Source organism: Bos mutus, chromosome 20 (genome assembly GCF_027580195.1).
Source record: "Bos mutus isolate GX-2022 chromosome 20, NWIPB_WYAK_1.1, whole genome shotgun sequence".
NCBI lineage: Eukaryota > Metazoa > Chordata > Mammalia > Artiodactyla > Bovidae > Bos > Bos mutus.
This window is the reverse complement of record NC_091636.1, coordinates 3,676,120-3,703,636: the sequence shown is the minus strand read 5'-3', so window position 1 is coordinate 3,703,636 and position 27,517 is coordinate 3,676,120. Positions and strand designations below refer to the sequence as shown.

The 27,517-nt window shown below is 50.9% G+C and overlaps 1 protein-coding gene and 1 pseudogene across 1 annotated transcript in view; one reads left to right on the top strand and one right to left on the bottom strand.

Moving 5' to 3' along the window:
* The first annotated feature begins 2,052 nt into the window (after positions 1 to 2,052).
* Positions 2,053 to 27,517, top strand: part of STK10 (serine/threonine kinase 10) — a 125,933-nt gene continuing 100,468 nt past the window's right edge. Inside the window, 1 exon segment of the mRNA XM_070357421.1 lies at positions 2,053 to 2,644. Within this exon segment, the coding sequence (XP_070213522.1) occupies positions 2,489 to 2,644 (156 nt within the window). The 5' untranslated portion in view covers positions 2,053 to 2,488.
* LOC102272633 (small ribosomal subunit protein eS1-like) lies at positions 14,820 to 15,810 on the bottom strand (annotated as a pseudogene).

Below are 27,517 nucleotides of genomic sequence, written 5' to 3'. Positions count from 1 at the left end.
TCATCTTAGAAAAGTGAAATATTTCCTTTATCTTCCTAAAGTATTTATATAAAGGGAGAAATTATTTGTAAAGCCACATAACATGATGTCTTTCAGTGGGGGCAGAGTTTAGATTTTTGATTCTTTATTCATTATTAGCTTATTTAGGCTTTTATTTCTTATTGAAATTATGTATCTTTTATATATCACTTATAATCTTGTATATCATTTGTATTTTCTTCTACATGATTACCTATTTCATATTACCCATTTCATACAAATTATATTCACATAAAATTGTTTAAAATGTCATTTTGTGATTTCAAAATCTCTATGGTACCTAATACTATGTCCCTGTTCATTTTCATTGTCTTGGGGACTATTTTTCTTTCTGTAACTCATTTTGTGTCTTTGACCAGTCTTGTCTATTCGCTATTTCAGAGATACAGCTTGGTTTTGTTAAACCTCTCTGTTTGATTTCTCACAACTTTACTTAAATATCATTTACATATCATAAAGTACACCCATTTCAAGTATACAATTCAGTGATTTTTACTAAATCTGCCAAGTTATTACATCATCACCATAATCCAGTTTTAGAATATTTTCATCACTCCAAAAAGACCCCTCATGTCCATTTCAGTTCAGTCTGTTAACCTGCTTTCTGTCCCCATGGATTTGCCTTTTCTAGACGTTTCTTATAAATGGAATCATGTAACATGTGGTCTTTTGTGTCTGGTTTCTTTCACTTATAACATTTTTGAGTGAAGCTCTCCATTTTTGTTTCTTACTTCATTTTTTTCTGGAGCTTTCACACAGTCCTTCTGGTTTGGCTGGACCTGGGGATAACCTGGGCCTCCAACTCCCAGACCCCTAAACTGGCCTAAGTCAGAGCCCCTTCCTCCCAATGGGAGAGCCTCCCCACTGTCCTCCCATCCGCTTCACAGAGTTGGTCAGGTGGACTGAAACAGAGAAAGACCTGCCTTCCGGCTTGTTCTGGGAGGTTTATTTGTGGGTGAGCGCCCAGTCTTGTGCTGTGTCTGCTTCTTCTGGTGATTAAGACTTTCTACAGTTGCAACCACTCACTAAGTAGTGGAGACATTTCAATCTTTACTCAGGGTACCCTTATGCAGACCACTACCAGCACCCCAGGCTTCTGCAGCTGTCTTTCCAAATTGGTGTTTGCCTGCTGCTCCGGAGTGGTAAAAACACCTCAACAGGAATTTTCTCCGTAGGGATGGGAACTATTGGAGTGTGACGTTCGCTGAGGCTCTATTTATGAGGGAGAGTTACCATAATAAGCTTTACATGCTGCCCACCGTTTGGAACTCACTTAGATTTAGATGTAAGTGTAACTGCCCTAGAGACAGTTAACAGCGGCAAGTAAAAAATGGCCAGGTTCGAGAATGATGGTCTTAAGTCAAAGAAGACTTAATTCTATGTATGTTCGCCCGGTCGTGTCCAACTCTGCAGTCCCAAGGACAGCAGCACGCCAGGCCTCCCTGTGTAATGAGCTTATTTTTTTTTTTAATTGGGAATTTAAGAATAAGAAAGTTTTTACTTAATATGCAAATATATTTGAAGACCCATCCTGATGCATGGGATACGTAGGTCGGCAAGGAGCTCTTTCTCCTAGCCCTGTAATCCTGGCCGGTTGGTGGATCTCGGTGGGCAGAGCCCCTGGGAGGCGGGAAGCGAGCCGGGGAGCCTGGGTCTCCAGGGCTGACCACTGCCGCAAGGACCGGGCATCTCCCGCGCTAGGAGGCAGCACCGCGCCGAGGAAACCGCACTGGCTCAGCCAACAGGATGTGTAGCGGGGGGCTGGTGCCTAGCCCGCCCGGCGCCCCCACCTGAAAAGTGGGCGGGGGCAGAGCCCCTTTGCCGGGAAGTTACAGCGCGGATTCAGTGATTAATGTCGGTTCGCCCTCTTGGTCTTTGGACAACAGTCAGTGGGCGCTCGCGAATAGCCAGTTTGGTTCCCCTTTCGCTCCGGCAGAAATATTGGGAGCCACGTGACTCTGGGGGTCTCCCAGCTCCGGGACGCTCTCGCCGAAGGGTCCCCTAAACTCTCCAAAGCCTAGTCTGTTGCTTGCGGGCGTGCGGCGCGCAGGGGACTACAGTTTCCAGAGTGCCCTGCGGCGACGGGCGGAGCCGGGGAGCGCCCGTAGCCAATTAGGGGGTCTCCGGGTGTTGCCGGGGAGCGGCAGGTGGAGCCGGGTCCCCGGAACGCCTCCCGAGGCTGGCCGGCTGGGCGGGGGGCGCGGCGCGAGCGGGGCCGGCACCGGGAGGCGGCCCCGGGAAGGGACCGAGCGGGGGCGGAGACCGCGGCTGCCTGCGCGGTTCCGGGTGCTCCAGCCGCGAGCTGCCCGGGGCGCACTTGACCCGTGTCGGGCTGCGGGGAAGGGCCGGTCTGCGGAGAACCCCCGAGCGCCGCGGCGCCCTCCAGCCCCTCCGCCTCGCGGCCGCGGGAGCCGCGCCACCTCGCCCCCCGGCTCGCGTGCCCCCAGCCATGGCTTTCGCCAATTTCCGCCGCATCCTGCGCCTGTCTACCTTCGAGAAGAGAAAGTCCCGCGAATATGAGCATGTCCGCCGCGACCTGGATCCCAACGAGGTGTGGGAGATCGTGGGCGAGCTGGGCGACGGTGCCTTCGGCAAGGTTTACAAGGTGAGGGCGCTGAGAGGGACTCGGGGCGCGTGGAGCCTCTCCGGAAGGGAGGGGCACTGGCCCTGGTCAGTCTCGGCCGCGGCTCGGGAGAACGCGGAGGGGCTGCCCCGTCCTGAACTCGGAGTCCCGGGCTCCCGTCCCACTGACCCTTCTTCTTTGCCGGGGGTGGGGGGTACCCTCACTCAGCCTGGCTCAGTCCTTGCGCCCCTGACGGCGCGGCGGCTGCCCCCAAGCTTTTTCCGAGCACTTCCTGTGCGCCCCGCACGGCTCTCGGCGCCGCAGGGGGAGACAAAGGAGCGCTTATAGAACTTTTGCGTCCGAGACTAGGCGTACTTTTTAGGGGAGTCCACCCAGATGCTGTTAGGGTGCCGAGGCGATGGGCACAGAGCAACTGGGCTGCGTCTGGAAGGGTTGGGTCCGATGATATTAGGGACACACCTGAAGATGAGCCAGAGACAGAGAGACCGGGGGTGGGGGTAGGGGGTTTCGGAGTGAGAGGTTAGGCTTGGAGATGGAGGCTGGGGCCGGCAGAGCGGGAGGTTAAGGCCTCTGGAATCCTGCGCTTCGGGGGTCAGATTTGAGCATGTGGATGAGTCACTGCTGGGGAGTCTCCCAGTCTGTAGTTACCTTTCCCCTAGAGGAATAGGAGGCCAGAGAGCTTTTGTGGAGGGGTGGGTGGGGCAGAGCTGATTAATTCTAGACACGTTTGCTGTAGGCATTGTCTGGTTCTTAGTCCTGAGAAGAAATTCTGTGTTGCTGGGGACCCAAAAAACACGTAGGGCTTGACGCCACCCTTCCCCTGTCTCCTAGAGAAACCCACATGTTCTCGAGGAGGACACCCGCTTCATGAGCCACCGTCACCTTCATGGGATTCCTTTAGCTTGTGGAACACTCTGATCCCAGGACTTCCCTTTTAGGAGCTTGGACCACAGAGAGGGCTTCTCTCAGTCCTCCTGGTCAAGACTTGCTCTTTTTGACCTGAAAGTGGTGGTGAGCTGAATTACCAAATTGTGGTCCCTGAAGGAGTGGCATTAGTATCACCTGGGAGCTTATTAGAAATGCAGGGTCTGAGGCCCCACTCTAGACCTGATCAAGTGCGGTCTGTGTTGTAAGAAATCCCCAGGTGATCGCTAAGCACTTTAAGTTTTGAGAAACCCGGCTGGAGGCAATTTTGAGGCCACCCAGGCCCATCCCCATGTCTATTTTGTTACCACCTCCCTTCTAAGCAGGCACTTCCTGTTACAGGGTGGAACCCCCACTGGAGCAAAGGTTCTGTGGTTGGAGAGGCTGTGACACTCACACCCGTGGCTCTCAGCTGTTTGACTTGCTGCGCTTCTCTGCCTGAGGGCTCTGTGTGTAGGCAAGGGCAGCCAGCACATTCTACACTGGCACATCTTTTCTTTACCCTTCTCAAAGCTCCCTATTCCCTCTGCTGCTGCTAAGTCGCTTCAGTTGTGTCCGACTCTGTGCGACCCCATAGACGGAAGCCCACCAGGCTCCCCTGTCCCTGGGATTCTCCAGGCAAGAACACTGGAGTGGGGTGCCATTTCCTTCTAGGGCACCAGGAAACTGTCCTCAGTCTTGGCGGCCCCCACCTCCACAGCCCTCCCCTGGACACCCCACCCCCGGACACCCCACCCCTGGACACCCCACCCCTGGACACGCCACCAAAGCTCTGGCCTCCCCCAGACACAGCCTGCTCTCCAGGTGTGCTCTGACCCCTGCAAGGGCAGCTGTACCCTTGGGCAGCTCACCATGTCCCTCACTTTCTCCCAAAGGTTCAGCTGGTGTTTCCAACGCTTGCTGTTGGCTCTCGAAGATGTTTGTTCTGTTTGGGGTTGGCTTTCAATTAGTCTTTTCCCTGTCCCCTAATGGATCCTGGCTTCATATGGTTCATTTTCTTTCAAATCTAAATGTAGAACTTTGCTTTTAGGCTGGTAAGATTTCCCTTGTCAGTTTCGATTGTCATTTCCTCCTGCTTTAGCTGGGTAAAACTCCCCTACTGCTCTGAAAGTTCCAAACAGAGGAGCCCATCTGATTCACAAGTTATTTTGTCTGCTGGTTCTCCAGAACACATGGACCCTTTTAAAAGCAAGTGTAGTGCTCAAAGCTGTGAGCTGACCGTACCCCAGCTCCCTCCCCACCACCTCTGAACCCTTGGTTTTCTCCTCATTAAGAGAACGCAAAGCTAGACCAGGAGAGCTGTGTGACGGCTGATACACCTGGACAATTTGTTAGAGTCCACGCCTGGCCTTAGTGTGTGACTGTTCAGTCCAACCCATCCCCATGTTATGTGCAGGAACCCTGGGTCCCAGGGAAAGGAATGGACTAGAACCAAGGCTCTGGGCTTAGTTAACAGCTTCGGAAGATCTGTCTTAGATCAGAGATCTCTGTGACCCCTATCTCCTTCCCTGGAGAAGTGCTGTTTACTCAGCCCTTTAGATATGAAGTTGAAGCAGTTATTGCTTTAATAAAGATTCTATTCAGGGACCGTAACTCCTCCCTACTTCATTGTCCCCTGGCATGGCCATCTCAGCAGCACAGGCCAGAGGTTCCATCTAGGTTTTTTATCTCGGAGCAGAACTTCTACTTTGACACGGTGCCTTGGTAACCAGCTGGCTGTGAGCTGGGCAAGTGACAGCCAGCTAGCAGCATCTCCTCTTCCTGTCCTAGAACTAGCAGATTTTTCTTCTGGCAGCCTAGGTGATGATGGCCTTCCTGAGGATTTCTCTGGTGTAAGAAGTCACGAGAGGGACTTTTCTGGTGGCCCAGTGGCTAGGACTCCACGCTCCCAATGCAGGGGGTCCAGGTTCGTGCCCTGGTCAGGGAACAGATTTCACGTGCCACAACTAAGATCTAAGGTCCTGTGTGCTGCAACTAAGACCGATACAGTCAAATAAATAAATATTAAAAAAAAAAGAAGTCATGAGAATCCCAATTTGTCAAAGACTTGTCAGAAGAGTATGCCAATTATAGATTTCCTGTTGAGTGTCTTGTTGAGGCTCAAAGCCTAAGCATTAGCAGTCAAGATGTGTGCGTGCATGCGTGCTAAGTTGCTCAGCTGTGTCCGACTCTTTGTGATCTCATAGGTGGTAGCCCTCTCGGCGCCTCTGTCCATGGGATTCTCCAGGCAAGAAAGCTGGAGTGGGTTGTCGATGCCCTCCTCCAGGGGATGTTCCCAACCCAGGGATTGAACCCACAGCTCTTATTTCTCCTGCATAAGCAGGTGGGTTCTTTACCACTAGTGCTACTATGGAGCCTCTTTTTCCCTTTTCTCCCTGGTAAGCCACCAGTTTATCTCTGGTGAAAAAGAGGTCGGTAAGATTGTTTTATGCAAAGTCAAGTTCACTCTCACCTACTCCTTAAACGATTTCAGATAGATTTCAGAGGGAAACAGGTTTTAGTTTATTACTAGATACAAAGTTAAAGTCATAGGCTATATAGTTTAAAAGTTCTTGCCCTTGGAAATAATCTTTGAAGACAGGATGGAAAGGGAAGCGTTTGGTGTGATGTTGAATGGAACAATCTGCCTTTACTGGGTGTGCCCACTCTCATAGCTGCGGGTGAAGCAGGCCCTCAAATGCTGAACAGAGGCAGGGAGCCCGTGGACCTGACGAGTTGGGTTAACAGGCTGAGATTTTTCTTCTGCTTCCTGAAGATTGCTCTAGTTGTCATCTTATGTTGTCTTTAAGCTTTCAAAAGTTTTATGATTTTGTAAAATTAGGAGTACAGTACAAAATTTTTTTAGTTAAAAAGAAAAACATTACCCTAAGTCCCATCAATTGCTGTTAACATTTTGATATATTTCCTTCCAGACTTAATTGATTTTTATGGATAAAAAATATTTGTTTAAATATGGACATACTATTACAGTCCATGTAATTCTCCAGGCCAGAATACTGGTGTGGGCAGCTGTTCCTTTCTTCAGGCGATCTTCCCAACCCAGGGATTGAACCCAGGTCTCCCACATTGCAGGTGGATTCTTTACCAGCTGAGCCACCAGGAAAGCCTAAGAATACTGGAGTGAGTAGCCTATCACTTTTCCAGCGGATCTTCCCGACCCAGGATTCGAACTGGGGTCTCCTTTATTAGCTGAGCTACCAGGGAAGCCCATAATTGATTTTTATGGAGAAAAAAAAATTTTTGGTTAAAATGCAAGGTTGTAATCTACAAAGCTACGGTGTTTTATGCCATCTTTCATTCCTAAAACCTCTTCATGTGTTATTCTAAATGCTTCATACATACTTTCTGGGATGGTTCGGTGCCCCCATGACCTTAATCTTTTTGGATATTTAAGTAATCCCCTCGTAAATTTTTTTTTTTTTACTGTTAACAAGTTAAATTGATTTAAGCGCTTATCATGTGCCAGGCGCTGTGCTAAACCCTTTACACGATACCGTCAGTTCTGCTATAATGTAAATGCCTTCCTAAAAATCCCTAAACTGTGCAGAATCATGCAGTAAAAATCAGAGGCCTTGTGAGCAAATGGGGATAAGGGTACAACACTCAAAAACTTCACCAACAAATTAGAAGAAATAAAGATTGCCTAAAAAAACAAGTAGCAGAGTTTTATACAAGTTTTGTGGATAAGAAATATAGAATTATGGGGACTTCCACGGTGGTTCAGTGGCCAAGACTCTGCGCTCTGAAGTTAGGTGGCAAATTGGACCCCCGTATGGGACGGACAGGTGTGTCTCAAAGGTTGCTGACAGGCGTCTGAGGGGCCTGTGCCCTCTGTGTATTCGTTTGCGTTGGCTCACTTGGGTGAAGTTTTCTGCGTTTACCTCGTGTTTCTGGCAGACAACACATAAGCAGATGTGAATTTAGCATTTTGATAAAATTGTTCCCTGATACATCAGTGGTATTGGAACAAAACTGACATTTTTAACAAGTAAGCATTATAGCAAAACTGACTGTGTATTTTAAATCATCCTTTAGGCTTAACTCCTGGAAGGGAATTATTCCGTGGAAGGAGTGATGCTTCTTTGAGCGTGATTTTTAAAAGAAAATGAGATAAGTTCCTAGCAGCCCCTTTGCCCCCTCGCCGTCACTAAGGGCCATTCCCCCGAGTCCTTTGGGAACCCGGGGCCTTGGCAGCGGCTGCCCTCCGGGTGGGAACCTCAGGTGCCCTCCGCTCAGAGAGCCATTGTTAACCCTGGGGCCACATCCTGCCCCGCCGCCCAGTTCAGACAAAGCTGAGGTTCCCGCCCTCCCCAGCCTGGCAGCTCCTTTCACCTCGACTCTGCCTGAATTTAAAGCCTGGGTTTCCGCTTCCTCCGGGGGCTGCCCAGGTCTCCTCATCCCTGTGCACCTCCCCTTCGCCTCCGGAAAGAGCTCTGCCCCCAGGCTGTAACCTTATTTCCGCTCAGCCTAGTGTTTTTAAACACAAGTCCTTGCTATTGTGAGTGGGTTCCTGGCTGGGTCCGAAAACCAAGGTTACCCGAGCTTCCTGGGGATGTCGCCTGCCCACGGGGTCTAAAGTGGCAGATTTTGCATTGACCTCGCACTGTCTGGGTCTAGAGCAGCTAAGCAATTGCTCAGCCAGCCCTCACCTCCACCCAGTGTCCCCTGGCTTCCTGAAGTTACTCGGACTAGGGGAATATCTCTGTTGTTGGGTCTGAAATAATTTGTGTAAACCACTTAGTCCAGGATGCTGGAAAAGCTTGCATGGGTGTCATCCATTAGCATGTAAATAAGATAAATGAGTGGAGAGTTGACTCCCCCCCCCCCCCACCCGCCCCATTTTTTTTTGAGCCTGGTGCACGGCATGAGGGATTCTAGTTCCCTGACCAGGGATCGAACCTGTGCTCCCTGCAGGGGCTGCCGCCAGAAAAGAGCCTGGGATGGGTCACTCCCAGGCCCAGCTACTGCCAAGGGCATGGAGCAGGAAGGTTAAAGGAAGCAGTTGGGGCTCAGGAGGATCAGGATTGCACCTCCAAACAAGTGACTCCCCCTTCTGAGCCTCCAGACTCTTATCTATAAAACAAAGGCGATGATTTGAAAGATAAGATACTTAGAAAGGTGTAATACATTCAGCACCTGATCCCCACCCAGGAAGTGGGCAGGAAAGGAAGATGGTTCATTATTGCTGATGCTCTTGCTATGAAACAAAGAAGGTCCCGACCAGTTACTGCAGCTAAGCTGGGGGCAAACAGAAGGACTTCAGTGTTAAGAGCTTGTTTGTTATGCCAGGCTCCCCACCTTGGCACTACTGACATTTGGGGCAGCTCCTTCTTTGTCATGGGGGCTGCCTGTGTGTTATAGGATGTAACAGTATCTCTGGTTTCTACCTACAAAATGACACCACTGCCAGCACCTCCCTCTCCTGCCCCTAGCTAAGACAGCCAAAAATGTCTCTGGACAAGGCCACATGTCCCCTGGGGGGCAAGATCGCTCCTGTGGAGCACTGCTGCCTCCTACAAACAAATGTGCCTGGATTCAGCTCCGCAAACAGCCATGCTCACCTGTGTTTGTCACAGGTGTGTGATACAAGACTTGGGCCTGGCAGCCAGGCAGACCTGACTTTGAATCCTGGCTGCCCTACTTAGCCGCTGTATGAAGTCAGGTGAGTGGCTTGCCTCAGTTTCCCCATGTGTTTGGTGGGGCTGAGACCAACACTCACCCCACTGAGCAGCTGGGAGAATCAGATCAGTAGCTCGTAGGCACACAGGATGAGCCAGCTACCCACCTAACCTGATGCTTTCAAGGCCACACGGGGGAGGAAAGGAAGGTTCTGCCCCGGCAAGAGCACAGGACCACGATGGGACTGGTGGTGAGAGGGGACAGCGTCCACTGGGCAGGGTGGGTGAGATGGGGACAGGACAGACAGATAGAGGGAAGGAAGCCCAGGCCAGGAGAGAGCCAGGCAGTGAGGCCTCAGGTTGTCCCCCGGTAGCCCTTGAGCATGATAGGGCTTGTGGACTGGTTTGCGTGACTCGCATGGTGGCTGAACCAAATTTGAAGTGATTGCCAGCATTTTGAAATCATGAACATTCACATAAAAGCCCCGATCAGATATGCTGATATGGCCCGGCATGCACTCATGCAGGGTCATGTCTGCTGGAAGTGAGGAGAATGTCCAAGGGGAATGTAACAGGAGCCACGCACACAACTTAAAGTGTTCTAGTAGACGCACTCCAACAAGGAAAAACACCAGAAGTGAATTTTGATAGTCTATTTTGGTTACCCCAGTATATATCCAAAGTGCTATCATTTCAGCGTGTCATCAACAGAGAAAGAGATATTTAAAGTTCTCATTGCATGCAAAGCCTTTAAAATCTGTGCATTTGGCTTTTACACTGTGTCTTGCTGTGGTCCAGCCGTGGTTCAGATGCTCAGTAGTGGCCTTGGCTCGGTACTGGGCAGCATATATCTGGCTTCTACTGGCTTCTACCACTGTGTGCCCTCCCTGACCCACTGTACGTATTTCATTTGCCTCCTCAAGTCCTGTGTTCAGTGTATTATTTGGGAGCTGGGCTTGGCTTTGGGCAGCTGGCCAGGGCAAGCCAGGTCTAGAGTAGTGCGTGGGGGCCAAGTGAAGAGCGCCTTGGATGGCACGTTCAGGAATGTGGACGTCATGGTTACTGTCCTGCCTGCCCTACCTTGCCAGGGTCTGACCCCGTCCTGAGATCAGCCTCGTGTAGTGTTAGAGGAGAGTGATCTTTGGATAGTTACTGGATAGGGAGTGGTTGGCCCGCACAATTGGGGGATGCCAGATCCAGATGTCCTGGCTGCCCAAGGCCAAGGTGACCACTGATGAGTGGCGGCTGGGCCAGAGTGGCCACGGCCTGGTGACTGGAACCAGGGGTAGTAGGTGGACGTGTGGGAGGGAAGGCCAGAGCAGTGGTTGGAGCCCAGGTCAGAGCCCAGGCAGGGAAGTGACTGATGGAAGGTGACCAACCCGAGAAGCAGATGTATGTGGGCATGGAGGGTTCTAGAGAGCTGGGTCAGGAGAGAGCAGAGAGGGTGAGATGGGAAGAGCAGCTCATGTTTGCCAGGGACCAGAGGTGGTCTGGGCACTTGGGTGTGGTCCTGGAGTTGAAGCCCAGCCCTCTCCCTTGCAGGCTGTGTGGTCCTGGAGAAAAGTACTTACCTATGCCGTGGTTTCATTAGCTACACTATAGGGCTTTTTGTCTGAAATAACCCGTGTAAACCACTTAGTCTGGGATGCTGGAAAACCTCATGTGGGTGTTGGCCGTTAGCACGTAAACAAGATAAATGAGTGGGGAGTTGATTTTTTTTTGACCCTGCTACGTGTCATTATAGGATCCTAGTTCCCTGACCAGGGATCAAACGCGTGCCCCCTGTAATGGAAGCAGAATCTTAACCATGGACTGCCAGGAAGTGCCCCTCCCTTCTTGTCTATCGTTTATTCTACTGGACTCTAGGAGACTATTCTCACAGTCCACTAGACCTGGGAGTAGCCTCACCTGATGAAGCAGAGGCCCAGAGAGGGACAATGACCTGCTCAGCATCACAGAGCTCTTCCATGGCAAAGTTGGGACTTAAACCCAGGTATCTCTGGCCAGAAGCCTGTGCCTTTTCTGCTGTGCAGCTTGGAGGGGGAGACAAGGGGGCTTATCGGGAGGAGAGGGTCCAGGGTGCCTTCACTGTGGTATCTCTGGCAGCGCTGACATTTGTGAGCCCAGGAATGGGCCATTCTTCCGGCCTGCCTCAGCCTCCACTGGATCTGAGCCCCAGGACGGCGGTGGTGGCCTCTCATGCAGAGGAAGTGGTGACAGTCACGGGCAGGGTGAGCAGAGGAAGTGGCAGGGGAAGGGGCTGGCGTGGGGGGAAGCTGGGTGCCCCTGGGGCCCTGGCGGGGGTGGGCTGCTGGTGCCCCAGGATCCGAAAGCGCTGAGCACTCCTGTGGGCGGGCGGGGGGCGTGTCACAGGGCTGCCTCCTCCTGCCCCTCCGCCTCGTGCTCACTCTTCTTTCTCTTCCCCTTTCTTTCTGCTTTCCCCTTTACTACATTTTTTTTCTTCCTTCTCCTATAGGTTTTTTTTTTTTTTCCTCTTTAATAACAGGCTGTACCAGAACCAGAATCCAGGCCCTAAGGGTGGAGGGCGTGGAGGGACTGAAGACTTAGCATGAGCCAACCTCACCATCTAAGGGAAGATGGGGGCCACTGAGAGGAACTGAAGGAAGCTCAGCCTCTCTGCCTCAGGGCCTTTGCACTTGCTGGTTATGCTGCCAGCCACTCTTGTGTGGCTGCACAGCTGGCTCCTTCTTGTCCTGTGGGTCTCCACTCCCCTGTTCCCTCCTGACCAGTGACGGCTCCCTGCTGATTTCCTTCAGAGCCCCTGTCACAAACGGATTCTCTTGTCTGTCACGTTATTTATTTTCTTTCTTCAGAGGATGTAAAGTCCTGGAGAGCAGGGAGTAATCAATCCATCTTTCGTGGATAATAGATACGTGGTAGATACTGAGTTCGGAGAAGGCAGTGGCACTCCACTCCAGTACTCTTGCCTGGCAAATCCCATGGATGGAGGGGCCTGGTAGGCTGCAGCCCATGGGGTTGCTCAGAGTCGGACACGACTGAGCAACTTCACTTTCACTTTTCACTTTCATGCATTGGAGAAGGAAATGGCAACCCACTCCAGAGTTCTTGCCTGGAGAATCCCAGGGATGGGGGAGCCTGGTAGGCTGCCGTCTATGGACACGACTGAAACGACTTAGTAGTAGCAGTAGATACTGAGTTAATAACTGCTGCATAAGTGAATGATGAATAGTGAAGGCCAGTCCTAGCTCCCCGCCCGCCCCAGCCAGCACTTGTGATGGGTGCCGGCCCTGAAATCAGTTCTAGGCTTTCTCCTGGCTTCCCCTGCTGTGTGCTGTATGACCTTGGGAAAGTCACCTCTGCTCTTTGAGTCTCAGTATCTTGAGCTGTAAAACGAGGATCAAAGTAGTGCTTCCCTCAGAGATTGTGAGGATGGAGATGTGTGGCCAGCCCTAACACGGCGCCCAGCGTGGAGGAAGAAGAGGTGGATGGGAATGTCATCACTGTGGTTCTCTGCTGGTTGACCAGTTGCCTGGCCCAGTTCTCTGAGGATTAACAAAGGCAGAGTCCCCTGAGGCCCCTCGTCCAGCTCCGCTTGTCTGTCACGCTGGAGGCTGCTCCTGGGTAGATGCTGGTGTTCAGGTCTTGGGAATCAGCCTAAAATCTACTGCTGGGTTATTATTATTTAAAAACAATTTTATTTATTTATCGTTGGCTGTGTTGGGTCTTTGTTGCTATGTGGGCTTTCCTCTCGTTGCAGAGAGTGGGGGCTGCTCTCCAGCTGCGGTGCTCCGGGTGCTTACTGAGGGGTCTCCTCTTGTGGACCCAGGCTCTAGGGGCTGCGGGCTTCAGGAGCGGTGACGTGTGGGCTCAGTGGTTGCAGCTCATGGGCTCTGGAGCACAGGCTGGGTAGTTGAGGCGCATGGGCTTGGCTGCTCTGTGGCATGTGGGATCTTCCCGGACCAGGGCTGGAACCCATGTCTCCTGCATTGGCAGGTGAACTCTTTCCCAGTGACCCCTGCCGCTGGGCTGTGAGGATGAACGTGATTCAGTAAAGAGGCTCTTCACTGGCCCCCTTGGGGAAGTTTGCTGCCCGGCAAGTTCTCTGCCCGCCCCCCGGCCCGCTGGCCCAGCGCAGGCGAGGCCACCCCGGGTGTCTGGAGGAGCGGCAGTCACGCCCTGGGGAGCAGCCGGCGCCACTGCCTCGCTCCCCTTCGCCCTCCTTCCTGGAAAGCTCTGGCCTGGCGTGTCTGGCGTCCCAGACCCAACTCTTGGCCCTCTGAGGAGGTTCCCACAGAGCTGGCTTTGTCGCCCTGAGGAATGGCCCTGACGGAGCTGGCATGCCTCTCTGTTGGGGTTTGAGTTTCCTTCTACCTTCGATTTGCCTCTTGGTCAGCTCTGCTGCCAGACTGGTGAGGCCTAGATCTTTCTCGAGCCTTCTTTTCCCTCGGGTGCCCTTAACATCCCTAGCCCCACTCTGAGGTGACAGCTGGGGCTGAGGAGCAGTGACTGGTGTGCTTCTGTTCATGAAGAATCTGGACCCCAGGTGCCAGTGCCAGCCTCTGTCACTTGTCCTGAGTCTCCAGTCTGTATGCAGGACCAACTCCTGGGGCCAGCAGGGTGTACTTCGGAAGGCCCTGGAACCGCTCCATACCTCCTGCAAGAGCCTTCCTCAGAGGCTCCGGACTTGGGGACGCTCTTCACCCTGTGAATCGCAGGAAGGCTGCTGTCTTCGCTGTGTGACTTGGGCTAGTGAAGCTATCCCTCTGAGCATCCTAAGCTTCTTTTCCTTCTGGAAAATGGGGAGAATACAGTCCCTCTCACAAGCAGGACCAAAGAGTCTTTGCACCTGTGATCTTATGAGACCAGTTCCCAAGGGCACCCAGCCAGGACTCAGCAGAACTGACCCAGGCGTGGCTTCACATCTCAGACCTATCCAGGGTCCCTGCCTGTGTGACCTGTGAGGGGTGCAGTGGCCCTGCTGTTTGGAGACCTGTCTGGCTGTCTGTAGATCGCGTCTCAGGCTTTTGAACACAGCACATGTGACCAGGATAGACAGTCCAGTGACGGGATTGGTTAGATCTGTGGTGGACCCACCATTCAGTGTGCAGTAGTTGGAGAGGATGCTGTGGAAGAGTGTTTTGTGATCTGAACAGCTGGTCATGGCATATTGCCAAGTAAAAAGGAGAATGCCATATCAGTGTATACAGTTAAATCCCATTTTTGTGAAGTATGCAAAAATACATTAGTGGGGAGGAAAAAAAAAAAAGCATGAGTGAGTTACTGTGGAATGCACACTATGATTGAGTTCTGCTCCTAGCATCTTTGACGCATTAACTCACTGAATGCTCATAGCAGCCCATGAGGCCGCAACTGTTAACATCTTTGTTGTTCTAAGTAGGAAATGAGGGGCAGAGTGGTCAACGAAGTCCCCTGGGACCACACAGCTGGGAAGTGCTGGCGTGGACTTGCCAGACAAATCTAGGTACATCCATACTGTGGAATCCTGGGAGGAGGTGCTCCAAGATGCTGAAGGCGGTTATCTCTGGGATGATGCCTTGTTTGATTTCCTTCTTGGTACCATTATATTTTGAAGATGTTCTTTAATGAGTACATAATTCTTTTTTTTAAAAATAACAGGTAAGATGTTTTGGCACCATTAAAAGTCTTGATTTTTAAACAGATTCTTGGACTGGTGGGTCATATCCATCAGCCTGTTCAACTTCAACACCTGTTTCATCCCCGGGACATTTTCCAGAACTCTTGCATTCACCGTGGATTCTCCATGAGCTTTCCCAATTCAAACCTGCTGTTCTTCAGCATTTTTACTTTTCTAACAAAGACATCATGGAGTGGATAAAGAGATTTACAGGCCTTTTCTGTGTCTTTTCCAGTGTGTCTGGAATCAGTCTGTTGATGACATCTTTCAGGTTTTGTCTGCACCTCTCGAGTCATGATTTCCATCATCTTATTGGCAGACCTGCTGGTGCTGGGCATAGGAGATCTTCCAAATCTGATTGTTGCATCTTTTCGTAAAACCCACACAGGATGGGTGAAGCAGATAACCCTCGGTAGTCTTGACATCACTGTGAACTCCAGTCACGGTCTGCCCTGTTTTGGTCACGGAACACGTTTTGTAGTGGGTAAGATCCATGCCGTGGCTCTTAGGCAGGCAGTTTTTTGGCTCTGAACATCCTCAGTAGGTAGCTTGAATTTTCTAAATGCATCTTCATGATTCTGCAGATCAGCCAAGCTCACTTCAAAAACACAAGTCTTGGAACTTCTCTGGTGGCCCAGTAGCTAAGACTCCGTGCTCTCAATCCAGGAGCCCTGATCGGGGAACTAGATCCCACACGCTACAACTAAGACCCAGCACAGTCAAATAAATAAAAATCAATGTTAAAAAAAAAAACCCAAAACACAACCCCTAAGGCTGTCAGTGCGATTTTGTCTCCTTGAGTTCTCGTGACTCATGCTCCCCAGCATTTCTCATATTCAGCATTGCTGGTGCTTTCATGTCATAGCAGTCTTTCTTAGCAAACAGGTCAACCACTTTCCTCTTGGCTCCCTTTTTACCTCCTTTCATAAGGCACTTGTTCTTGTTGACCGCCATGGTGCTCAGAGAGCCAAAAGGTACATAATGCTTTTGGAATAATAATAATTAAAAAACCCACCACACACAGTATTGTTAATTGAAACCACAGGGCAGCCTCAACTCCTCTGAGATTTGGGACTGACTGGAAAACAGGGTTGATAAGAGTACGTGACTCCCAGGTCGTGTGAAGATCGAGTGAAGTGCCTGGCCTGGTGCAGGGAGCATGTTGTTGCTCAGTCGCTAAGTCGTGTCCCGCTCTTTGCGACCCCATGGACTGCAGCCCGCCATACTTCCCGGTCCTTTGCTGTCTGCCAGAGCTTGCTCAAACACATGTCCATTGAGTCGACGGTGCCATCCAATCGTCTTATCCTCTGTCATCCCCTTCTCCTCCTGCCCTCAGCCTTTCCCAACATGAGGGTCTTTTCCAGTGAGGCGGCTCTTCACATCAGGGCCTGGATAAAGGTGCTTCCTTCCCCTGTGCTCGTGACCCCAGGCTGCCCGCCCTGCCCGTGACTCAGCACTCTGCCCTCTGAGTAGAGGGAGCTTGAGACAGGTGGGAGCAGGAGTCTCAGGAGGCAGAGCCCCTGTCACCTGTCCCACTTCCTCTATCTGGTCCACGGGGTTGGATTCCCTAGCACTTTGGAAGATCTGAGAGCCGAAAGCTCCCACATCCTCAGCCAAGTTGGCCAGGTTGCGTGGGTTTTTGGCCAAGGCCTTGGTGTGGTATCTTCAGGGCCAATCCTGTTTGGGTTTTACTGTTTTATTTGCTGGCCCAGAAGGGTTCTGAGGCTTGGCATTTCCCTGCTGTGCCAGCATGGCCTGCCAGGGTTCTCTTCCCCGAGGGAGTGAGAGATTGAATGCCTGTCTTTAAAGCCGTGTCACTCTCTGCTTTTGTGCTTCATGCTCTTGGCCCTCTTTAAGTGTCACTTGTTCTGAAACTCAGCCGTTTCGTTTCTCACTGAACTGAAACTTGACCTGGCGATTATTGATCAGGAAGTGGTTTCCTGTCATTAATTGTGTATGTCCAGGCCCAGCCAAAGGCTTTGGCTCCCCCAAGGTAAAGAGGGCCTATCTTCCAAAACCAGAGACCAGATTAGATTCAGGAATCTCAGTGTGTTAAGGAGACAGTGGACTTCTTGTCACTTTCCTTTCTTACCTGGAGGGCCTTACTTCTGTCTGTTTACAAGGAGATACACACACCAGTTCATCCACCCATCCATTCATCTACCCATCCATCTGTCTATTATTTTAAAATACATATTGGCCAGACAGAGTAACGTTAATAATATTATTAATAATTAACATTATTAATAATACATTGGTGAACAAGATAAACGTGGTTTTAGGCTTTTAAAAACCAAAAATACACAGTGCTAGGTGAAGGCAGTAACACCCAGCAGGCTGGTGTCCATAGGAGCCAGCAACAAGGTGGTCTCTGGTGCCTTTGGGAAGAGAGGAAGATCTGATGCCGTCTACTCCCTAGACACACCTTCACTCCTTTACCCCTCTCTCTCATACGTCTCTTCTCCCATCCACTGATTTTCCCTCTTACTCAGTGTGTCATTCATCTGTCAGTCTGTCCATCTCTCCGTCAGCCCATTTGCTCATCTTCCCATCCACCTATCCATCCATCCTCCCACACACCCATCCTTTCATACACTCTCCCTCCTACCCATTTTCCCACCCATCCATCCATCCACAGTATAGTATTCTATACATCTATACATACGCCCCTAACACCCGCTTCCTGTTTGTCCATCCACTTTCCCATCTGCCCAGCCGTTCTCTCATCTGCTCATATACCCACCACCCATGTTCCCATCCACCCACTGGCTGTTCTGGAACAGGTTGTATGGGATAGGACAAGACGAATCAGAGATGGGCTTTAGCTTTGCAGGACTCACAGTCAGGTCAGAGAGAGAATCTGTGAACACAGAGGACTGTGGAGGACTTCCGTGGTGGTATGGTGGTTAAGAATCCACCTGCCAATGCAGGGGACACAGGTTTGATGCCTGGTCCAGGAAGACCCCACAGGCCCCAGAGCAATAAGCCTGTGCACCACGCCTGCTGAGCCTGTGCTCTAGGGCCTGTGCTCTGCAACAAGAGAGGCCACCGCAGTGAGAGGCCCTGCAGCCAGACAGTAGCCCCACTCACCAGGAGTAGAGAAAGCCCATGCACAGCAACAAAGACCCCAGATAAAAGGACTGTGGCACCAGGTGGACTGTGATGAGAGCCCTAGTAAGGTGTGAAGAAGTTCTAGCAGGGGATGGGAGCTGGGGTTCTGGGAACATCTCACGGAGCAGGCTGGGGTTGAGTTAGACTTTGTGGAGTGGTTAAACACAGGTATGGCGAAGGCATTCCCCATGGAGGAAGGAGCATCAAGCAAGGCCTGGAAGTAGGGGGCCTCAGGCATTGGCTGTCGCAGGAGGGGATTGCAGGGGAGCAATGGGGTCCTGGAAGAGTGGAAGGGGCAGATCAGCAGGGCCAGGGGCACCAAGCCCCGGAATTTGGGCTTTATCACGTCGGCAGAAGGGAGCCATTGAGGGCTCATCCTAAGAGGGTCTCCAGTATAAGGCAGCGAGGGAGACGGGAGAAAGGGACTGGTGTACACAGCCGCTGGGCAGGAGCTCCTGGAGAGTGTCCTCTGGAGGGGAAAGCGCACCAGGCACAGGGTTGGACCTGAGCGGAGTCCTGGCAGCCACTTCCTAGCTGTGTGACCTGGGCCAAGTCACCCTCCCTACCTGGGCCTGTTTCCTATTCAACAGGAGGAGATGGCAGGGCTTTGCATCTCTTGTGGACCCATGCTGGCTAAGGTGGGATACTCCTTATCCTGCCTCAAGAGGCCATAGGAGGCCTCGGCAGGCCCTTTGGCATCTTGGCCCCCAAGGACTCAAGCCTCGGGAAGGTGGGGCTGCGGTGCTGTGACTCCACTCTGCCCCCCACTCATGCCTGCCAGCCCAGGGCGGTGGCAGCGTCTGAGCCCGAGGCCACGACTGCCACCCATCCTGTCCACGGCCCGTGGACCACCCTGCTCGAGTTGATGTTGAGCCCTTCCCTTACACGTGGCGGGTTTCACTGTGACCCTGGTTTCCTCCAGGGCCCAACTTCCTCCTTCCTTAATTGAGAGTTGAAGGTTTCCCCACGATTGGTGACCGTTGTCACCACGCAAAGATTGACTGTGTGCAGGCAGGGACAGCCCAGCTGGACACTGTGGGGCGCAGACCAGCCCCTCCTTGGCTCCAGTGGCCTCAACCTCTCTGGACACAGGCCTGGCTCGGTGTCCAGAGTCAGTCAGGGGGACGAGGGAAACAGAGACCTTTCGCCTTGACTGTTCCTTTCTTTGGCTCTGACCTGCTGGCCGTGGCTGCTCATCTGACAGGTCAGCTGCAAGCCTTTGCTCACGCCTGCCGCCCAGCCAGGTTGCTAGGCAACCTCACAACTGATCCCCACCCAAGGTTCTTCTTCCCCTTCTCTGCACTCAAGCTTTTTGTTCCTTCCTAGAAAAAGAAATGCGTGTTTTTGAGACTGGAGCTGGTACACTCGAGTGCGGTGGATGCTCCCTCACCTCTGTGAGAATGCCTTTTCTGCCAGGCGCAGCCTCAAGTGCAGAGCTGCCCACTTACTGGAACTTTCTGCAGTGATGAGGCTGTTCTGTATCTGCTCTGTTCAGTATGGTAGCTACTGTTCACTGGGGTTAATGTAACCGGGAAACTACATTTTAAGTTTCAGCACCTGAGACTAGTAGCTACCATCCTGATAGTGCAGTTCAGGGGGGTTCCTGAGAGGACAGGTGCTCATCCCTGGAAGCATTTAAAGCAAGTTCTGGATGAAAGGGCCACTTTCTGTGCCTCAACCCCAGTCAGTCCTCACCAAGACCCCTGTGGCTGATTGCTAGATGTCCATTGAGTGAAGATCACCTTTAGAAACCACTTGGATTCCTTAATCTGTGTTTCAGAACCTCCTGGTCCAGAAAGTGAAGTGTGAAAGTGTTAATCGCTCAGTTGTGTCCAACTCTTGGCAACCCCATGGGCTGTAGCCTGCCAGGCTCCTCTGTCTATGGGGTTCTCCAGGCAAGAACACTGGAGTAGATTGCCGTTCCCTCCTTCGGGGAATTGAACCTGGGTCTCCCGCAGTACAGGCAGATTCAGTTATAGCTTAGTTATAATTTTATCATCCAGCTTCATTTACTTATTATTATGGCTTAATTATCTTTTTCTTATTACTGTATTATTTTCCTATTTATCATTTTAAAGGATTGCTTAATATCCCACTAAGTTAATTTAACCATCATCCTTGGGTTGAATATTTAGGTTATTCCCTCTTTGTTTGCGATTATTGTGGGCTAATGTGAATTGGACCCTAGTACACTTATTTTGTTGTCTTTTTCGGAATTATTTCCTGGCCTTACCATCTCAGGAGTGAGTGCTAATCGGCTTAAAAGGTATTTTCTAGGCTCTGAAAATCTGTTGCCAGTTTTGATCTTGATGAGACTGAATCTGTCTATGTTCTCATCAATAATGAATTTCCCTATTTTACCATTTGTTTGCTTACCAGCATTGGAGGTTGTCATTTTTCCTTCTTTGTTAATTTAAAAGTGTAATGTGACTTTCTCTGCTTTTGGGGAGGAAGAGTCTTGTGGCGGAAGAATCTGTTTGCCTGGGGCCTGTGAGCAACTGCATTTCCCATGTGGGTTGCTGATCCCATTTTATCCGTCAGGCCCTCTGAGAAGCCTCAGTACAGGTCACTTTGTAGATGATGGTGCCGTTGGGAGTGAAGGTGGTTCTCATTACACAAGTGTTGCATGGTGAAGTATTTTCATAGGTGTCTACTGTCAGCTGGAACAGCCCCAGAGTTGGGGGCTCATTTCCTTTTTGGTGGCAAAAGACAGTCATCCCAAAGGGAGTCTAAGGCAGGGCCTGCTTCAGGACCGGCTGGCTCCAGGTGTCCCACAGACCCTCAGTGTATGTCTTCCTCCATTGTGGCCTCCCTGGTCTTGGCCTCATCCTCAGGCAGGCTCTCCAAAGGGGTGGCAAGATGGGTTGCAAGACCCTCTAGCCTTCCCATCTTACAGTTTAGCAACCCGAGAGAAAGAAAAAAAGATGTATAAGGCGATAAGTTTAGCAAAAAATTAAAAAACAAAAAACAAAAGACCACTTGGGTACAACCCTGTTGGTCTGCCACTGGGTGTGACTGAGAGGGTCAAGACTGAGTGGCTGGGCTGGGCTGTGTGCCAGGACTGGGTGGGCTCAGCCCCTCATGAATCTCTTGCACGAAGAGTGAAAGAGAGGCAGTTCCCAAAAGCAACTGGTGCTGTGAGTCCTCAGAGGAAAACGGATGCAGGCCAGTCCCCCTGCTGCCCCGCTTTAGGATTCATTTCCAGGCAGCTCCATGGGCTCCCAGGCCTGAAATGAGTGGCGCTCCGGGAACAGGAACCCCCCCACCCCCCACCAGTCAGGCCCTTCAGCTTTTGTGCTCTCGTTTACTCTGTTTGGTTCTGCAGATAACACAGTCACCGCAGACTGTACTCTGGGCACTGCATAACCTTCACAAACTCAGTTTCCCCAGCTGCAGACTGGGGACTGGGAGCTGGGGTTTGAGAGGGGCGACTGATGTTCTTTCTGGTCGCTGTGTTCTGTGATATCAGTCCTTTCCCCGGAGGAGGGGGAGGGCGGGACACAGCGGTCAGCCTGCAGTCAGGAGGGCAGGGAGGGCCTGGGGGCCGTCCCCAGCTGGCGGCGGCTGTGTGGGTGACTTTCAGGAAGCCCTCAGCCCCTGGCTGGGCCCCTTGGCTTGGGCGGGGCTTCTGCTGGAAGGGTGGTTCCCGCCTCCTTGGGGCCGGGCCCGTGCTGCACAAGGGGGAGGATTGTTCCCAGAGAGGTGCCTGGGCGGGAAACACAAGTGGCCACTGTGTGTCTGCTCTCAGGGTGTGGGGCGAGGTGCTAGTCACCGCTGGCCAGCAGTGCAGGGCTGGGTGGGGGCTCTTGCCGTCCGTCCTTCCCTGGACCCCAGTCTCGCTTCAGTCGGTGGGAGACGGACGTCAGAGGCCACAGATGGCCGTTTGTTCTTTGTATGACTTCTTGTCTGTCAACTCCCACTGTGTCCCATCCACGTGGACAACCTTTAGCTTTCCAGTACCCACCCACTCCCCACGCTGCCCTCACATCAGACTCTGGAGAGAGCTTGGCTATCGTGTCCCCTTTCTCCTACTGCAGAATTTACAGGAACCTCTGGCAAAATGGTCAGGAACATGGATTTTGAAGTCACGTGGGCTTCTATTTAACTTCCAGCCCTGCTGTTTTACCTGCTCTGTGACCTTGAGCAAATGACTTCACCTCTCTGGGCATCAGTTTTCTTGCATATATAAAATGAGGCTCTTATAGATGTATGTATTCTCAAGTTCCAGACCAAGAGAAGCCAAGCTGCTTTCATCTGCTCCACCCTACAACCTCATGTTAGAACTTAAGGGCAGTCACTGTGTCTTCTTCACCGAATAGTAAACCTGAATGTCCATCACTGTGTTCTCTACAAGTTTTGTGAACCTGAACAGACTTAATCACAATGCAATGATAAATAATGGCCCTAATGTCTACCAAAAGGAGATACAAAGTTCAGAAATGCATTTTGAAATGTCAAACAAGGAATAAATCACATTCAGGATCGTTTTAATGTTAGGTATTTTATTATATGGATTTATTCTATGTTATGCATTATTTAATATGTACACATTTATGGTATATGTCTACATATATATACATAGCTAGTATACTAGTATCTCAGCATATTTGAATACTTTAATTCTTTCTAGGTGAAAGAGTTTACAAAATATCTTTTTTCCTACTGCTTGCTTGTTCACCCTATTTGATTAAAAGTAACAATTTTTGCTGAAAGAAAAAAGAGGCTCTTAATAATACAATGCTCTTGTAAAAATTAATTGAGGGGATCTAGCAGTGTCTTCTTGGACCCTCTCTAAGCTCTGCTACTTTGGAGTTAGTTTCGCTTTCAGGCTCCCCTGGGAGCATGATGACCTGGCAGCTTGACTGTGGTAGGCAGTGCCAGAGGCTAGCAGTGAAAGAGAGCTTAGGGCAGTCTTCTGAGATTGCATTTCATTGGCTGACTTGATCACATGTCTGTCCTTGAACCAATCACTGTGGTAAGACGGAATGCAGTGTACTGACTGGACGGCATAAATCATCTACCTGCTTCTAGATATGGTGATGGGATCAGCCCTATTACAGCTTGGGGATGGGGAATGAGAATGGGTTGGCTCCTCTGAAGAAAGATCAGGGGAGGGTGAGTTATGTTATGGGAGGGCAATAATTCCAACCTTTAGGAAGAAATTCTTCAGTGGAAAAGTGCCTCACAAATAATAGGCACTCCGTAAATGATGCTTGAATGAATGAATGGGGAATAAACTGATTCCCACCAGCCTAGTGTAGTAAAGAACACTGAACTGGGAGTAAGACCACTGCGGCTCCCAGTCCTGGGTGGGTCCTGATATCTCTCTGAGCCTCAGTGTGCTCGTCTGGGAAATGGGCGTGAAGGCTGATACCTCACTCCTGGGCAGATTAAATCCTGGCTCTCTAGTCCTCTGCAGCTACCAAGCACTCTGACCATGAGTGGTTGCTATTGGCGGTGGTTGTCGCTTATCTTTAGCAAAGGGAGGTGGCACAGGGAACACTGGGCCCTTGCCAGGACGGGCATGCTGAGAAGTGATGTAGAGCTCAGGCTCTCTGAGATAGTCAGGCTGGAATTTGGATTCACCCTTCAACCCCCCATCTGCTGTGTGACCTGAGGCATTTACTGTGACTCTCTGAATCTGTTTCCTCATCTGTACACTGGGAATGCCGGTATTTGTCTCTAAGGGCTGTGTTGAAGATGAAGTGAGAAATCCTACTTAAGGCCTGTCCCAGCACATAGTGAGTGCTCAGACGGTGTTAACTGTTTTATGATCAGCGATCATTACTCCTCTGTGGCCTTCAGGTGATAAACTCCTGCTGCCGTCTGCACACTGGCACTTGCCCTCTGCCTCTATGAGGATTCAGTTATGAGCTGCTGATCTTCAGCATCCCCTGGGGGAGTGCAGAGTGGAGATCAGAAACCAGGCACTCTGTGCGCTGGGAACAACTGGCAGAACAGGTCTTCAGGTAGATGTTTCCAAGAGACAATTTTATGAGTAAAATCTTGCATCTTCTCATATCTAGAAAAGCACTAAAATCTTTCATGGTGATGTCAGTTTTTTGTGACTAGCAGAGATCTTCTGCCAAAAATATGTGCTTGATTGCACGTACTCCTCTTTCATCAAAATCACATACATACTGGCCTTCCCCCAGCCTCCTTGGGGCTGTCTGAAATGCTGTCTCCCGGGCTATAGTCCTCATTTTGCCTCAAATAAAACTTAGCTCACAACCCCCACGCTGTGCATTTTTTTCAGATGACACTGCCTTAACCAGGCTATTAGAGCATTTAATTTGGCCAGGTCACTTCGCGTGCCATGGTTGTTGCCAGCCCCGTCCTGGCAGGCTCTGGGTCTCTGTGAAATCAGAGAGAGGTGCTGGGGCGGGCATTCCTCCGTGTCCATGTTGGCGCCCCACCTGAGGCTGGACCCTGTGGTCAGTGCTGCCCTTCAAGGTGGAGGGCAGGACAGGTTTAATGCTCTCCCAGAAAACAGCCCCTGCCTGGGCCTCTTCTACCTGCAGGAGAGAAGAGTCCTTTAAAGGAAACCCAGGAAAAGGTGACTGTAGCCTCCTTTGCCAGCTCTCAGGAGTGAGAGATGGATGAATGAAGGCAGCCTTTGCTAGCTTAGCTCTCCCTGTGCTGCTGTGGCGGGGGACCAGGAGGGCGTGGCCACGGGGGTTGCCTTGGTCACCTGGCTCTCGCTGTGGCTGCTTGTGAAGCCCTCTACTGTCTCTTCTGTAAATGAGCGGGGTGGGCCTTAGCTTTGCTTCTGGATCTGGACAGGAGGAGGAGCCTGGGTGCTGCACTGTGAAAGGATGCGTTGATGGTCTTCTAGTGGGACCGAAAAAACCAGCTCTACAAGAAATGAGGGGCAGGCACATCACCAGTTAAGTGTGTGTGTGTGTGTGTGTGTGTGTGTGTGTGTGTGTGTTGATGGTCTTCTAGTGGGACCGAAAAAACCAGCTCTACAAGAAATGAAGGGGCAGGCACATCATCAGTTAAGTGTGTGTGTGTGTGTGTGTGTGTGTGTGTGTGCGTTGATGGTCTTCTAGTGGGACAGAAAAAACCAGCTCTACAAGAAATGAAGGGGCAGGCACATCATCAGTTAAGTGTGTGTGTGTGTGTGTGTGTGTGTGTGTGTGTGAAAGAGAGAGAGACAGAGCGCCTGATTGCTTAACTGATGAATTTCTAAGGCGTTCCAAGCAAGTTTTCAAAACTGAGTTCAGGGGAGGACCTGACCCGGGGGGGCCGGGTGAGCAGGGTGATGTCTAGGATGCACGATGGCCTCAGGGAACGGCCCCACACGAAAGTCTGTTCCCTGAACTGAGCTCCTGGGCCAGACGTGGAAGGTTCCCTAGACCACGTGGCCACCAGGAGTGCAGACCTGGGAGCGGGGCTGCCTGTGTTCCCATTCAGCCCCGTCACCCAGGTTGCTGGGGCTCTGCCTCAGTCTCCTCATCCGAGGTAACAGTTGCACCTACCTGGCAGGATGGTTGAGGAGATAAATGAATGACCACGTGTCGAAGTGTAGACAAGTGTCCCGTGTGGAGTGGGCCCTTGAGAAACGTGAAAGCGTTATCGTCACTGTGCGGAACCTGCGGACTTGGCGGCTCAGTTAATGGAAACGTTTACCTAAACTGAGAATAAATTTACAAATGAGCGTAAAAGTTGCCTATTGGCATCACTTCCTTCCTCCCAGTTTCCATGCCCACCCCCTGTAGGCACGCTGTCTCACCGCTCACGGCAGAGATGGGTGTCCCCAGCTGGCCGCTGAGCTGCTTGGGGCCGGGTGGGGGTGGATGTGTCTGCATCACTGGTACCGTGGGCAGGGCATCTGGTCTGAGGCTTCTGCGTTCTGGGGGCGATGGGGACCTTGGAGAGTAGTGTGCAGTGCTAGAACGCTGAAAGTTAGAGGACCTGGGTTCAGGTTCTGGGACTGCCCCTCTGGTTCCAGCCTTGTCCCTCTCTCTAGTCCGTAGAATGGGTTACCGTGTGAGGTGACGTGAGTGCCCGTTGTCATCCGCAGGGTGCTGGGTGGCACAGCTGTCAGCGTTTCCATCGGCTCACGTGGCGGAGCTGTCCTGTTAGGCACGTGCCGTGTGGCACTGTCCTCGGAGCAGCACCGAGGTGTGAAGTCTAGGGTGGCCCGTTTTCCATGCGCTTTCCAGCAGACTGCTGTTCAAAGGCTGCAGACGAGCGCCGGCTTTTAGGCCCGTGTTGGAGGACAGTGTGCTCTCTCTCACTGGGGACCCCCTTTTCCCTGACCAGCGGTACAGTGGGTGGGCACTCCCAGAAGTGCCCCCCACCCCAAGGCTTCCGGGGACTGGTTGGGCTCTGCCCCTTCTCCTGGGCACTAGCTCACTGTGGGTGAAATCACTTGCACTACTTTACACGGTTATTTCTCTCTCACTGTCAGTTTTAACTGTGGTTAAATATGCAGAGCATAAAATAGACTGTTGTAGCAGATTCTAGCTGTACAATTCACTGGCATTAGATCTGTTCACAGTGTTCATGCTGCCTTCCCCTCTATCCATTTCTAGAACTTTTGCCTCATCCCAAGAGAAACTCGGTACCCACTAAACACTTAACTCCTCACTCCTGCTGGTAACCAGCCCCTGACAGCCTCTATTCTACTTTCTTTCCTTATGAAAGTAGTTTACTGACTATTCTAGGTACCTCATTTATGTGGAATTATGTGATATTTGTCCTTTGTGACTGTATTATTTCTTACTTAGCATAATGTCCTCCAGATTCATGCATGTTGTAGCTTGTGCCAGAACTTCCTTCCTTTTTAAGACTAAATAGTACTCCTCTGAACGTGTAAATCATCCTCCCAGGAAGACTGGTTCCGGGACAACCCCGCAGATACCAAAATCCATGGGTGTTCAAGTCTCTTATATCAATGGTGTAATATTTCCATATAAGCTGTGCACATCCTCCTGTATACTTTAAACATCTGTAGATTACATTTGATACCGAAGTCTATGTAAATGCTATGTAAATAGTTGTAAATATGATATAGATGATATGTAAATAGTTGCCAGGCACGTGGCAAATTCAAGCTTTGCTTTTTGGAACTTTCTGATTTTTTTGCCTGAATATTTTTGATCTTGAGTTGGTTGACTCTGAGGATGTGGAACTTGGGGTCCAGGAGGACTGATTGTGCCCCGTTTTGTCGCTTCATTCATCTGCTGGTAGACACTTGGGTTGTTTCCACCATCTGGCTCTTGTGAATAGCCCTGCTATGAACATTGGTGTGCAGAGACCGCTCAAATTCCTGCTTGCCGGTCTTTTGCAAATATGCCTAGGAGTGGAACTGCTGGCTGTGCGGTAGTTCTATGTTTAACCTTTTGAGAAACTGCCAAGCTCTTTTCCAGAAAAGCTGTACCGCTTTTCTGTCCACTAGCAGTGCACAGAGGTACCAATTCTTCCAAGTCCTCAACACTTATTTTCCATTTTTAGAGAGAATTATATCTATCCTTGTAGATCTGAAATTCTCTCACTCTCTTTTTCATCAAATAAGAAACCTTTTTTAGGACCAGGTGAAGTGCATCCACGAAAAACTCTTTTAATTTTGCTTTTAATATATGTGACATAATGCAA